At 42.4% G+C, this 14,179-nt stretch overlaps 2 protein-coding genes across 4 annotated transcripts in view; one reads left to right on the forward strand and one right to left on the reverse strand.

Annotated features, from left to right (window-relative positions):
* The first annotated feature begins 804 nt into the window (after positions 1-804).
* RPS23 (ribosomal protein S23) lies at positions 805-3,281 on the forward strand. Its single transcript, XM_054053444.1, has 4 exons — positions 805-944; positions 1,191-1,350; positions 2,569-2,689; positions 3,082-3,281. The coding sequence occupies exons 1-4, from the start codon at positions 941-943 to the stop codon at positions 3,226-3,228; spliced, it is 432 nt and encodes a 143-aa protein (XP_053909419.1). The 5' UTR covers positions 805-940; the 3' UTR covers positions 3,229-3,281.
* Positions 3,282-3,421: 140 nt separating this feature from the next.
* Positions 3,422-14,179, reverse strand: part of ATG10 (autophagy related 10) — a 94,876-nt gene continuing 84,118 nt past the window's right edge. For all 3 annotated transcript variants that reach the window (XM_054053439.1, XM_054053438.1, XM_054053440.1), the window contains exons 8-10: positions 13,750-13,847; positions 13,357-13,476; positions 3,422-12,998 (exon numbers count right to left, since the gene is read on the reverse strand). In XM_054053439.1, the coding sequence (XP_053909414.1) occupies positions 12,986-12,998; positions 13,357-13,476; positions 13,750-13,847 (231 nt within the window). In that variant the 3' untranslated portion in view covers positions 3,422-12,985. The remainder of the gene's footprint in view (positions 12,999-13,356; positions 13,477-13,749; positions 13,848-14,179) is intronic.

The raw sequence follows: 14,179 nt of genomic DNA on the forward strand, positions 1-14,179 counted from the left end.
ATGATCAGGGGACTGGAGCACCTTCCCTAGGAGGACAGGCTGAGAAAGTTGGGGTTGTTCAGCCTGGGGAAGAGAAGACTCAGAGGAGACCCGGTAGCGACCCTTCCAGTGCCTGAAGGGGCTACAAGAAAGCTGGAGAGGGACTGTTCACAAAGGCCTGTAGTGATAGGACTAGGTACAACGGGTATAAACTGGAGAAGGGCAGACCTAGACTAGACATAAGGAAGAATTTCTTCACTATGAGAGCGGTGAGGCACTGGCACAGGTTGCCTAGGGAAGCTGTGGGTGCCCCATGCTTGGAGGTGTTCAAGGCCAGGCTGGATGAGGCTCTGAGCAGCCTGTTCCAGTGGGATATCCCTGCCCGTGGCAGGGGCGGGGGGGGCTGGAACTGGATGATATTTACAGTCCCTTCCAACCGAAACCTTTCTACGATTCTATGATCGGCTCCCGCCCCACCTCGCGACGGGAGTTCCATTCAGGCGCGGCGCGGGCAGCCCGGCGATGGGGGGGGTGGGGGGGGGGGGTGGGGGGTGGGGGGGGGGGGTGGGGGGGGGGGTGGGGGGGGGGGGTGGGGGGGGGGGGTGGGGGGGGGGGGGTGGGGGGGGGGTGGGGGGGTGGGGGGGGGGGGGGGGGTGGGGGGGGGTGGGGGGGGGGGGGTGGGGGGGGGGGGGGGGTGGGGGGTGGGGGGGGGGGGGGGTGGGGGGGGGGGGGTGGGGGGGGGGGGGGGGGGGGGTGGGGGGGGGGTGGGGGGGGGGTGGGGGTGGGGGGGGGGGGTTTCCTCTCGGCCTCGTAGAGATATCAGCTCTCGCTCCCTCTCCCCACGCCGGGCAGTTTCATTCAGGCGCGGCGTGGGCAGCCCCGGGGGGTCCTCGTGGGCGGGTCCAGGCGGCGCACGCGGGGCGGGGTGCGCTCTTTCGCGCCCGGCAGCTGAGGAGGAAAGATGGGTGAGCGCGGCGGGGCAGCACCTGGGCTGGGAGCAAGGAACGGGGGACAGGGGAGGCCAAGATGACGGCCCGGGCGACTGCTGAGGCGGGGAGAGGGACAGGGACAGCGAACGGGGAGGGCAGGGAGGCCGCAACGTGTCCTCCCTCCCCACCCCGGTGTTTCCGCGGCCTCGCGGTGCCGCAGCCGAGGCCTTGCGGCCTTGCCGGGCTGCCCGCCCCCCTCACTCCTCTCCGTTCTCTCCCTAGGGAAGTGCCGAGGGCTCCGCACCGCCAGAAAGCTCCGCAGCCACCGCCGCGACCAGAAGTGGCACGACAAGCAATACAAGAAGGCTCACCTGGGCACGGCCCTGAAGGCCAATCCCTTCGGCGGCGCCTCGCACGCCAAGGGCATCGTCCTGGAGAAAGTGTGGGTACCTAGGCGGGCCTGATTCGCCCATTGCGGCGGTCGGCGTGGGGCTGCCCAGGGATTCCCTAGTAAATCGGAATTTGCCTAGGAAACGCCGCCAGGGATGGCCTCACAGCGGTGCTCAGTGGCTCGGTTTTTGAAATCTGGAGAGGTTTTGCTGGCAAATCTGGTAGTTCGCATGTGCTCGGTGAAAAACGGATTAGTTTTCCACATGGCGGTGCTGCTGAAAGATATTTTTTTCTCAAACGTGTGTTATTTTAAAAATTCTGCGTTTTGAGAAGCAAAGTGTGAAAAATACGTGTTGACTAGAAAAATATTGAAGACGACAAAGTCTTCGAAGCAAAGGCAATAATATTTCCGTTTTACAATCGAGCACTGAATCATAGAATCATTGGGTTGGAAAAGACCTCTTAGATCGAGTCCAACCATTCCTATCTGCCACCAAATCGGATGCTTGTCTAAATAAGATGTTCCGTCTTAGAAAAGTAGTGGGTATATAGACTAGTTTTAGACAAAGAAATGTGTAAGTCCTCAAAGAATGTGTATTTTTTTTTAGGTTATCCAGTCATGTCTGGAGACTTGCTTCAGGGTGTTTCTTGACCTAAGACACCTACATCTTACAAGACAATTAAGCATACTAATAAATTCTTGCAACTGTAAGAAAGTGTTTATTCTTTCAGGTTATTCATCAGTGTCTGGAGATAGATTGCATATTATCTCTTGATACAAGACAGATTTATATTACAAGATAATTAAACATACAAACGAGCTGCAGCAAAACTTACCAGTTAATTCTTAGAATAAGGACAAAAACATCGCTTAATGCAGCTTAGGATTTGGTGAATTTCATCTGTGTGCCTTGTGTTAGAGATCCCAGTTGCTTGGGTTTGGGCTTTTTTTGTAATTTGAGTTTTCATTGGCACACTGCCAGGGCTCCAGGGTGTTTTATCTTTTTTTTAGTTTTTACACCCCTTCCTCCAGATTTTTATTTATGGAACTTGTATGTGGATTAAGGTGATTAATTTTCAATTTTTATTCAGTTTAGGAACTGAGATGGTGTGTGGAGGCTAGCTCTAAATCAGTGATGGCTTTTGGTTTTGAAATACAGTGCAACTTGCGCTTCATATAGCATAATACAGTAACTTGCAGTGGTTCAATGAATATCCACTAGTTAATTAAACAGTTCCACTAATTCATTTTCATGTGTTTCCATTTTAGTGGAGTAGAAGCTAAACAGCCCAACTCTGCCATCAGAAAATGTGTTCGAGTCCAGCTGATCAAGAATGGTAAAAAAATAACAGCTTTTGTTCCCAACGATGGGTGCCTAAACTTCATTGAGGTAATTTATGTTCATTAAGTGATCTATAAAATGCTGTATATCAAAGAAACACATAATTGACAGATGGGGGGGATGGTCAGACAAGGATTGGTGGCATTCTGCACCACATGTGTCTTAAAGCTGTAGTGGCAGATAAAAACCGTTTTTGTCCTATGCCATCCCTTACCAAAGCTGTGCTGCTGCAAGCCAGATGACGTCTCCTGCTCATGTGTCCCTTCTTCAAAACCCTGAAGGGGATAACAGTCCTTTGTTAACATGTATTTGCTTGTAGCCTTCAGTATTTCTACCTTTTAAATATAAGCTACACTCTAAACATTCTAGTGCTGCTCAAGTCGGTACTATGTATGGGCTTGATGTTTATAGCTTGGTAACTACATGATCTTTCATTGCAGGAGAACGATGAAGTTCTGGTCGCTGGTTTTGGTCGGAAGGGTCATGCTGTTGGTGACATTCCTGGAGTTCGCTTCAAGGTTGTCAAAGTAGCCAATGTTTCTCTGTTGGCTTTGTACAAGGGCAAGAAAGAGAGACCAAGATCATAAATTTAGATCAGTTTGCCAAAAAAGTCAATAAATTTTTTGTCTGGAAAAGCTTCTGTGTTGTTACTTAAGGCTTATTTCATATGTATCTTCAAGTGACATCCCTCAGATGCTAGGGCATTCTTGGCAGCTGTTGGCTTTCCTTCTGTAAGAGATGCTTTGTTGTTGAATGACAAAAGAGAGCCAGAGAATCTTTATAACAGCAGCACAGCATTTCCAAATTGACCTTTGTGTTTTATGAAGCAACACAGCTGTCTGCAGGCAGCACCTGACGTTTACTTCATAGGACAAAAAGGTGGTTTAGTGCTTTGTGGACCACTCTTGAGAGCCAGTGCCTTCAGGAAGGGTTCTTCAGTTAATAACTAGAGTGGTGACTGCCTGGCTGTCAGGGCATAGTGGTAGATCTCTGTGAGGCCTCTGTGCCGTCATAAACTGCTTTCTGAAAGCTGTCACCGAAAGGGGCCTGTGAAACAGTTTCTAATCTTACACTGCCTGTTGTGCAGAACCATGAAGATTACAAAGCTTGGGTCCAAGCATGACACTTAACACTGAGCTGCCTGGGGCTCTGACCTAAGGAGGTAGGCTGTACTGTAGGAGAGGGAAAGGTCTCCAGTGTTTGCTCTGTTTCTTAAGGAGCTTACAAGGGCTGGGATGCTGTAAGGGCATGGAGAGGGAGAGTACTGTGTCACCCTGACAGAGGCACATGTGGTCTGGTGTAGCTGACGCATTCTGGACACAAGTGAAAATGGTCTAATGATGGCTTTGGTGGCACTGTTGTCATAGGGCTGCATCATCACAAACCAGCGTATCATAGGGGATGGCTTCTGCAGTGGAAGCGGTTGGAATAAAAAGTTTGCTGGCAGATGTTGCAGGAAAGTTAGTGTTTCCTTGCTTTTCTCTGTCAGTAAAGGTTTGGACTAGTTTGTGGATGTTAGCACAGCATTTGCAGTTAAAATGAGTCTTATGATGAAAAGAGCACAGGATAACTACTTTGCGCAATAAACAGTTCCACTATTGCAGAACTATATAAAGGCTGTTGGTTTGTTGGGATTTTTCTCTCCCAAAGCCTGAGGTAGTTATCCCCTTGGTTTTTTTCCATTCTGTTTAGTGGCTGAGCGTACATACTGTTTGAAAGATGCTTCTATTAACTGTAATACACCATTCAGAACTTAATTACAGACTCAATCCTTTTACAGAAACAGATGAGTGCTGTCCAGTGTAACTGGAGTTTTCAGTCATTGTGTCTGCCATAAAACTCTTCTCACAGAAACTGAAATGAAATTTCCTACTGCTAGATTTGGCCATAAAACCCCCTAATATTTCTCTAGGATTATTAAATTCATCAGGAATCAAAACATCCCCTTGAGTAAGTTGGGAGGAGAAACTGCATCAATTTTAGTGCTTACTTTGGAAAACAGCCTTTTGCCAATCAAAAATGGTCACTGTAAATGTTGCAAATGATATTTATTCATGGTCTTCAAATGATGACAGCCATTCTAGTTTCTAGTGTGAAGACAGGCAATGGGACCTAACACAGAATTCAGGTTTAGGTTCTGAAAGGATTATTAAAAAATTTATCTAATCTCATCTCTGTCCTGCTCAGTCCATAGAATTTCACGAGTTGCTTTCATTTTGCTTAAGTGAAAAGTAAGTCATAACAAGTTGGACTTCAGCAAGTCTGCTTGGTTTTAGGACAACTGTTTCCTTCAAGTGTATTCCAGCTATTTTCATTTAATGGCTGTGTTACTGACTTGAGTGTATCTGTGTATGGCTTTTTGTCTGTCTTTGCCAGATAAAAACAACTTCTAAATTAGTTGCATTTTTTTTTAACTTTTCAAATGTATCTGCACTGTACTCAGACTATTTGAAAAACTGAAGTATTAATCAGTTCATATCTTCAATAATTTTTCTCTCTAGATTGTCCAGTTCTTCAAATTCACTTAAAAATACGGGTGCCTGAACTAATACCAAGTTGTAGAATAGAACATCAGCAAAGAATCCAACATGTCCTTCTTAATCAGCCTTTAAATCATTGCCAAATTTTCTATTCTGACGGTATTTACACTCATATATTTTACCTTGAATTTGGACCCTTAAAAGTACATTTTGCACAAAGCTCGTAGTGGAGCACTAGGTTGTCTCATGTTAGAGCCAATTTATACAGTGAAACCTCTTAATATTTATTTGGCTGAAGTTATAGTGTAAACAATTCCCATATGATAATCACAATTCATATGTGTTTTCATCCAAAATACTCTGATTCAAATATTATTCATTAATTTATATGAAAATTATGTAAAATTTAAGAACACATTAAGATTTTCTACAACTGAGTATCTTGCGGCTTAGTCATCTGGGCATTTGTGAGATTTGGATTCAAATCCTTGTTCAGGCAATGATGCAGCACTGAACCAGGGTTTCCCTCACCCTTGTGAACCCCTGTCAAAGTGAAAATGTTTTTTGCTGCAGGTGCATTTCAGCGTTATGGGGTAACTATGGAAAAGCTGCTCTCTCTGATTCCACAATTAAGATTCCCTCTGTTGGAACTGGACTTAAATTCCCTTTTAATATTTTCAGAGCAAGACCTTAACTCCGTTATTGATCTCAGACACAGCGTAAATTCACAGTACCTATAGCGCACTGCAGTCAAAAAGCACGTCGGAGTATATGTGAAGAGGCTGGGTCAGCCATGCCATCAGGTGTCCCTACGGCCCCCTGGGAACACCTTTACTGCTTTTTTTTTTTTTTTACTGTGATTTCTGGTTTCTTATCCCTTCTGCTTCCTCAGATAGTGCAGGGTTAGCTGCTGGCAATTTTTTTTTCTTTCATGAAATCATATGCATGTTCTGGATGTGTTCTCTTTTCACCAAAAAATGTTCTGCAGATGAATTTTGAGGATCTTTAACATCTGCCCAGTGTTTTTTACAGATTCACCAAATCAAAGCTACGTTCATGCATGGTATCTTCAAACATCCTATTGTATAACCAGAAATCCCAGATATGTCCTTACCACTCTGCTCTGGCTGTGCCTCATGCTTCTCTGAAACTTGGAATAGATATGCAGTAATCAGAGGTAGCACATAGTAGAGAAACATACATATTCTCCTACAAAGTGTCAGAAATCCAGTTTTCATCTAGGATCAGAATGATGCAAGTTGACTGCCAAGTTTGAAAGCATTGGCTGCCATCAGTACATTTATATTTACCAAAAATATGTATCGATCCAACTGCAGGAACACATGTGAGAGAAATCAGGTACACAAATACATGCAAAACTGCTAGAAAGTTATTAATTTTTTTCAGGTGGTCCTTGATTACAAGGACCAGAAGCTACTGGATGAGTGAACCTGAACGCTGAACTGCGACTCACTGCTTGCACCTGTGACAGCAGTCCCTGGTGGGAAAGACAAATCCCGGCCAGCTTGTTTAATCTAGAAATCATGGGTTTATATATCCAAATGTTATCCTACACAACTGCTAGTGTTAGGATTCTAGCTCAATTTCTACAGGAGATACATTACTTCAACTAAGAAAATCAGCAGCTTTGGTTTTGTATTTACTGCAAACTGAGTCTATCTGGTTTTGTTATCTCTGCTTTGTTTTTCTTGTGTAGCAAAAATTAGGAGTAGGGCTGGCAGTGGTGCTCCTTTGAACGGCTGAAGTCCTCGGAGTTCAAATTCTTTTCAAATGTTAAAAGTCTGGCGGTAGAGGAGACGAAGATTTACCCGGAGGGAAGTGGAGGTAGACCAGTTTCCAAAAGTAGGGCGTTGTCATGAGGCAATCTTGCCACTAGATGTTGCTATCAGTACAATGAGGGGAAAAGCTCAAGCGTAAAAGGTGTAAACCAAACCGTTGTTTACGTGGACTTCAACAGAGGAAATCTTGAAAATGGGTAATTTAGCTTTTACCTGATTCAGTGAATTCCTATTAGGAAAACTGAATACTTTCTGCCGTGTTGCCTCTGTGTATCTAAACGGTGGCTAAAAGCTGCATAAAAGCACAAAAGCTTATGGAGTAAATTTACCTGAAATCTTGTTAGATCAAAAACATGGAAGAGAATAACACAGGTGCTTATCACTTCATCACACATGTGTGTATTTTACAGGTTTGGTTGAATTTGGGCTTGTTTTGCTTTGGTTTTTAAACATCTTTTAGTGTAGCAGAGGTGAGACTGCTATTAAGGCGAGGGGATAATAAGAATTACCAGGGGTAGGAGAACACACAGAACTGGAAGCAGGACAGGTAAAGCACTATGTTATTATGGCTAGTTGTGCAATTTGAGTTGCATTTCATGATTTGTTTTACAAGCAAGTTTAGCACATAACTAGTCAACGTTTGGGCAGCAGGATTCTTCTAAAAGTATGGCTGTGGATTCTACCAGTGCCCAGGAATAACCTGTGAGATCTTTGTACTGTAGAAAGAAGTCAAAGGAAAATGACACAAGCCAAACTTCACCACCAAGTCACTGTTAGAAGGGCTTTAAGCCTAATGAAGAAGCACTGAACTATGTGTTTCACAGACCAAATCCTCTGTAACAGAGGGGTATTCACAGAAATCAAGAGAAGTGACCTGTGCAATACAGCAGTCCACGTCTCTAATTCATTAAGCAAAGCATGTGTAAATATTAAAAAGCTTGGCTGATGATAAGAAGCTAACAATACCTGATTCCTGGATGCAGGAGAATGAACCCTGAAGAAGCAATCAAAGCTTGGTGGAGTGAGGCCTGGCTTGAATCCATGAAAATTCAGTTCAGGAATTTTATTTGCATCGGGTGCAAAGGAAAGAACTATTTAATTGCTGCAGCTTGCCAAATCTTTTTCCACATAGTCTCAGCCCATGTTCTTCCCTGCTGTGGGCTCTGCCTGCCCCTGGAAGGAGGGTGGCATCAACTTCGATGCTTGCTCTGCAGAAACAAAAATCATTAAGACTGGTTGCTGCATTTTAAGGTGTTGTATTTGAAAAGAGACATGGAGGATTGTTCCTGGTGATGTAGATGAGTGCTGGTTAAAAACCCCCTAATGGGATTCTTCTTTATAACCTAATCCTGGGCAGAAACAAAGGTGGGGAAAGGAAGCACCTGAAGAGTATCTTTACTCCATCTGGCCTCTGCTGCTGAGGCAAATAGAGCACGGCTGCTGAACCCAGCAGTGCACAAAGCACACAGCCTAATTTCTTCAGACAACGCTCTGTCTTTCAGTGTGCTGTACTGAGAACATTACTGAAAAATACTACTACAGGAAAACACCTTCTTTTCTAGCAGGCTTGAGGAAAAAGACATTCAAGGCAAGGTTGTGTAAAACCATTCCTTTTCAAATATAGCAGTAAATGACTCTCTCTCCTTAAGATGAAACTTGTCTTCAGTAGGTGACCATCGCAACAAGCTCTGTAGGGGTGAAGTGAAAGCTTCCTTGTGGTGCAACAATTTTTGAGAATATAATGAAATCCAAGACATAAAGATAACTGGAGTGACACCTTCTGAATTCTTCCCAAGCACTCAATACACGGTTACTCTCTTCAGGACTACTCTCCTGGAATGACTATATCAGCCTGGCTTTATAATGTTGGAATTAAAGCTGCAGTGACCTTACAGGGCAGTTTTGCAGCTATGAACATCAGATACACTTTTTTTTTTTTTTTTTTAATTCTAGACAGTAAAAACATGTGGCTAACAAATGTTCTAAACTCTCTGAAACACTTTTAAAAGCCTGCATGTTACTAAAAATGCACAGATATTCTTCCATACACTGTTCTGTAGAATAAAGCGTTTTGGAGGAAACAGTTGTAACTTCACCATTCCTAGAAAGAGCGATTACTTTCCTTTGTGCTGGAACTGAAATGCTGTGCCACACAAATATAGTTGTCCAAACAAGCTCATTAAATTATAGTCATAGCAAATGGGAAAAAAAGAGTTACTGAAAAAGTTTTGCTGGAATTAATGGAGTTGCAACAAGAACGGATTTTGATTACTTCACTATATTCAGGTTTAATTAACTAGCTCAACATTTACAGTTGTGATAACAAGCATGCAACTTGAAAGAAGGAATGTTTCTCTCAGTAACCAAAACCAACCAACTACAAACCTTCTGGCAGACCAGATGGGGGTTAAACTCTAACCTGATCGTGCTGACACAAATGAGGGATTATGTAGGTAGCAATTACATTCCAAAGAAAAGCATGTTTTTGGCTCAGTTGAACATATAAAATTTGTTCTTCTTGCTGATTCTTGTCACCAAGGGCAGGAATGAGTCAGTTCTCTGAAAAAGAAGTCCCCAGAAGCAATGGTCCTCAATATGTCTTCCCAGATTAGCAAGGATGAATGACTGAGCAAATTTACAAAACTGTTGGAACTGGAAATTTTCTTTTTCGGTAGGCTGCAGAACACATGCAGCCAAACTCTGCAGCCAAAACACAAGTTCAGATCTAAGAGTCTTCAATAGATTCACTTCAATAAAACCAGAAAATAGCGCGGCAAGTAACTTGATTGTGAAATAAAATAGGATTTTTGTACAAAACATTCTGTATAAAATATCCTATAAGTCATTAAAGGCACAGATGTAAACAGGAAATTAGATGACTGCCTCCCACTTAAGCCACTAGAAAGTAGATATCTAAACAGGATTATATCTCTCCTTGATCCAAAATATTTATGTAATCCCACATTTGTTTCTCAATCTAAGCCTAGTGTATTTGTATTAACTGAGCTTCATTTTTGTCGTGTGGTATTCTGGACAAATTTCAGGGAAACATTGACACCAATGATGATGACTCTGCTCTTGTTCCTTTACTCTTTATGGTGCTAAACTGTTGTGCACTGTAGTAGGGCAGGGGAACTGTCATTTTGCTCATCCGTTTCATGCTCCCCGTTATTATCATTGTGCCTCGGTAACTGTGGGAACAGGGTCAAAGCACTGCAGAGGAATTTGTAGGGGCAGCAGCAGCAGAAAGGAAGCAAGACAGAGACAGCTTCAGAAACTGGGAACAACATGAGTGTTCATCCAACTGAACATATGGCTGTAAGATATCTAGGAGGTAGAGTGATTGCTTGAGAGAGGACATATAGGAATCAGAGCGTGCCTGTCAGGATAATAACAAAGCAATATCCTGCTCTCTGCAGCCATCCACTAGATAAGTGCCGAGGGTTGTCTCTGACAGAGGAAATCTTAAGTCTAGTACAATGTGCAATGCCCTGTCCAAAAAACGCTGTTAGTTTACAAATGATAAATTAATGTAGACAGTAATGGACATTGAGAATTCCTCTATGTAAAAGAAAAATGTTTAATTTTTATTTACAAATAAATTCCACTTTTCTTGTAATTCTTGAAAAAAAAAAAAGAAGAGAAGATGAAGGTGCAATGGAAGGCTGATGGAGTGGAGATAGTGACTGGAGTATGTTCTCCCAGACTTATTTCACATTTGTTTTCTTCCAACTATAGCTACAATCTGTAAGTTACACTGTCTGATGTACAGTGTCACATGGAGGAGATGTTGACTTTCTGAGTGGTGCAGTGATACTTCACAGACTTCCAATAAGAAGTTTTGCCTACAGTGAAGAAACCCAACTGGCCAAATCCTATTATGAATAAAACTCCTATTGGAGTTTCTGCTTCCAAGACATAAACAAGAAGAGCTGGTCTCCAAGAAATGCCTATGAAACTGTACTTACAAATTCTGCACAGCAGCATCTCAGCAGCTGAATCGTCTTAAGGTCTAACAACGACTACTGAAAATAAGACTTAAAGTTGTTCCAGACTTTTCTCCTTTACCAAGGAACAGCTCTTGTCCAGTATATGAGAATGCTAAAACCAGCATTTCAGCTCTAAATTATTCTAAAACCACTCTTTATTCAATATGGCATTTTATTATTTTTATTGTTTAAATGTGGAATTTCTTCTGTATATTCAGCCCTCAGTGCAGTACCAGGTAACATCTGTGCTGCTTTGGGAAAACAAGCATAACGGATCCTCAGATACGCTGATGCAGCATTCAGAGCTAACGGTTTATAGGGAACAATTCCATCAATCCTTTCCACTTCCCTGATCCTAAGGTCACCAGGAGCTAATTCAGACCTTTGTTTAAACAATGATACGTGAGGCCAGTACTAAGTTATACCGGGATTAAAGGTCCCAAGGGCTGGCCAGCACAGTGTGAGTGTGTCGACATGACAGAGAGAAGCAGGAGAAGCTGACAGAGAGCTGCTTAGCAATCCAGAGCAGCTGAGGAGGGCTGAGTGCTTTTACCCTTCCATCCCAGTGTGTCAAAGATGAAGATTATGGAGCAGGAATGAACAGCTCTTAAAACTCCCGCTATCTGTTTTGGCTTTTTTCTCTCCTGTGTTAACATTCTCTTAAACTTGAAAATGGGCTTCGGATACAATTATCAAGCATATACTACTAAAAGTGTTAAAAAAGACAATGTAGCTATTGTCATAGTAAATGAAGGGAAAGCCTTATTTCATAGATCTTACATGGAAAAATGGCTTTGCATGTTGTCATGATCCAGAACAGGATAAATTATGTACTTTCACTATTAATTCCAGATGGCTGGCAAAACAATTCTGCACCAATGGAATTTTAAAGACTGCACTGTCTTAATCCACCAATAACATATGATGCAAATTAAAAGTATGCAACCAATTAAAATATCTGAAAACCCAGAATCTGAAACCTGATGCATTTCACATTTCCAACTTTTTTGTGGCATACGTTGGACCGTGGATTCAAGTGACATATTGCTGAACATACGAAGTACAATTTGTAATTCCATCTCAACTGCTCAGGACTTGTAGTTTGGTTTATACTGTAAATAGAATGTGATTGGGAAGGAATCCAAGCTGACATGTATAGAAGTTAATTCTAACCTGTTTTTCATTGATTGCACTACTATGTAATTTCTACTTGCCCAATATTCAACAGCTGTCAGGGTAGGCATGCATAAAGACTGCACGATAAGGACCAAGCCTATGAACAACTACCAGTACAATGAAAAATACTAATTGACTACAACAGTAACTGCCACAGACTATGGCAAAGCTTCCCTTGGAGGCAGTGAGGCACAGAAAAGCCAGATGTTCTCATATGATAGCATGAGACACCTCAAAAACTCTAGAACTCTACATGCTCAGTCAAATGTAGACTCTAAGTATTCTGTTTGTCTACAGTCCTGATTCTGTCTGTTGCCAAAGCATGACGTACACAAAATGTTCTCAGCAAAGTATTAATCAGTCTTTGGCTTAGATATTCTGTGTGTGGTATGGAACACAAGGATGGTTCATGCATGGGTCTGTGGTGGAGAGAGAAGGTGGTCACATGGTGGTCCCTAGGTGAAGTAGTCTCAGCCCACACTCTGATTACCACAAACTTAAACCATATCCTACAAACATTTTGCTGTACATATCCTCATAGATGGTGCTGATTTTCTAAAGACATGATTTTTAGTAGAGAAGTTTAATAGGTCCACACCCAGCATCTCTGTATCAAGGAACCACAGGCTTCTGCATCTGGGTGCAGCATTACCAAGGCCACAACCTCAGTGAAAGAGAGGTAGGAAGTGAGTGACTTCAAACAGTCAGTGTAATCGAAATAAGAGTTCATCTCTTGGCAATGCTTGAGAGTTGTTGTCACAACCGCAGCCAACTCTTAGGTCTTCTGCTGCAACCACAAGTTCTTGCCAAAGAAAGTGTCATGAACCTTTCTACATTCCTTCGTTTGATTTCATCACTAGGTAAGTCTGCAGTAGCTTTACTACAGCTGTGATTTGTCGTTCATCTCAGAGGTCTGGAGACATCAAACAGAATAAAGAGATTAAAGTTAAATAATTGTAGCAGAGTTATGCCAGATCATAACCACATGGTGGATGGCCCACCATAAAATGCTTTTACACACTTGAGAAAGACTCCAAGACAGCAGAGATCTTCCAACAGTCAAGCACATCTCTCTCAGCATACATTTTCATTGCAAAGTAAATAAAGCAATGAGAACTATATAAGCAAAGTATCGAAAGGTGAGTGCTAAACAAACTGAACCAAGAGCTCCAAAGGAGGAGATAATGTTTTTTTTTAACAGGCTATCTACACAATCTTTTTAATACCATAGAAGAATGGGAGAGAAAAGAGGTAATTTCATTTCTTCTTACCTTTCAACTGAATCAGGATTTGTATTCTGCTCAGGTGCTAGTTTTGCATAACTCAGGGGCAGATTTAGACCCACAACTGGGCCTACAGTACTGAGCCATAATATAATGTAATTTGTGTGTCTAGGGGGAAAAACCAACAAAAAAGCATCATAAGGATATTATCCCAACCTTTTCTGCATTGCAGACACACTATACAGTCATAAAATAACTTCAGATGGGGTGATTCTTTCCCTTTATCTACATCAAATGTGCTTTAACTTTAAGCCCTTAGGTGACAATCTAGAATCTTATTCTATTTGGACCAAGGAAGTTGTTTTGACCAGTTTCACTTCCCAGCTGATATACTTTATCAGAATTGCATACAGCCTTGCAAGGCACAGTACTGTTTCTCACCTGTTCTGTTTCTGTGACTCAGTCAGTATAGAAGACATGAATTCATTAGTCCGGCAGGGATGCAGAACAAAAAATGGTTGCCCAAGTAAGGGGTGCTCCTAAAAGGGAATAGAAGTTGCTTTATTATGCAAGAAGAAAACATTTTTCTTTTCATTTGGAAAAGACAAAGCAGGGGCCAATTAATCAGTGATGCAACTTCTCTCATTTCAGAATCTAGCCCACACTGTTCTTCTTCTGATAGTCATTGACTAATTAATATCTGAGACCATATTCTCCTATATTATAAAGGGAAGAAGATCACCAACCAGGCAATGCTACCACTGCAGTTAACTATAATGGTTTTCAAAAATAACTCAAGTTCCAGCATCAGCATTACCTGCATGCAAATTGGCAAAGCTACTCTGTAAGCAACTATCCAGCCAAATGTCAT

This window comes from Cuculus canorus, chromosome Z (assembly GCF_017976375.1).
Source record: "Cuculus canorus isolate bCucCan1 chromosome Z, bCucCan1.pri, whole genome shotgun sequence".
Taxonomy (NCBI): domain Eukaryota; kingdom Metazoa; phylum Chordata; class Aves; order Cuculiformes; family Cuculidae; genus Cuculus; species Cuculus canorus.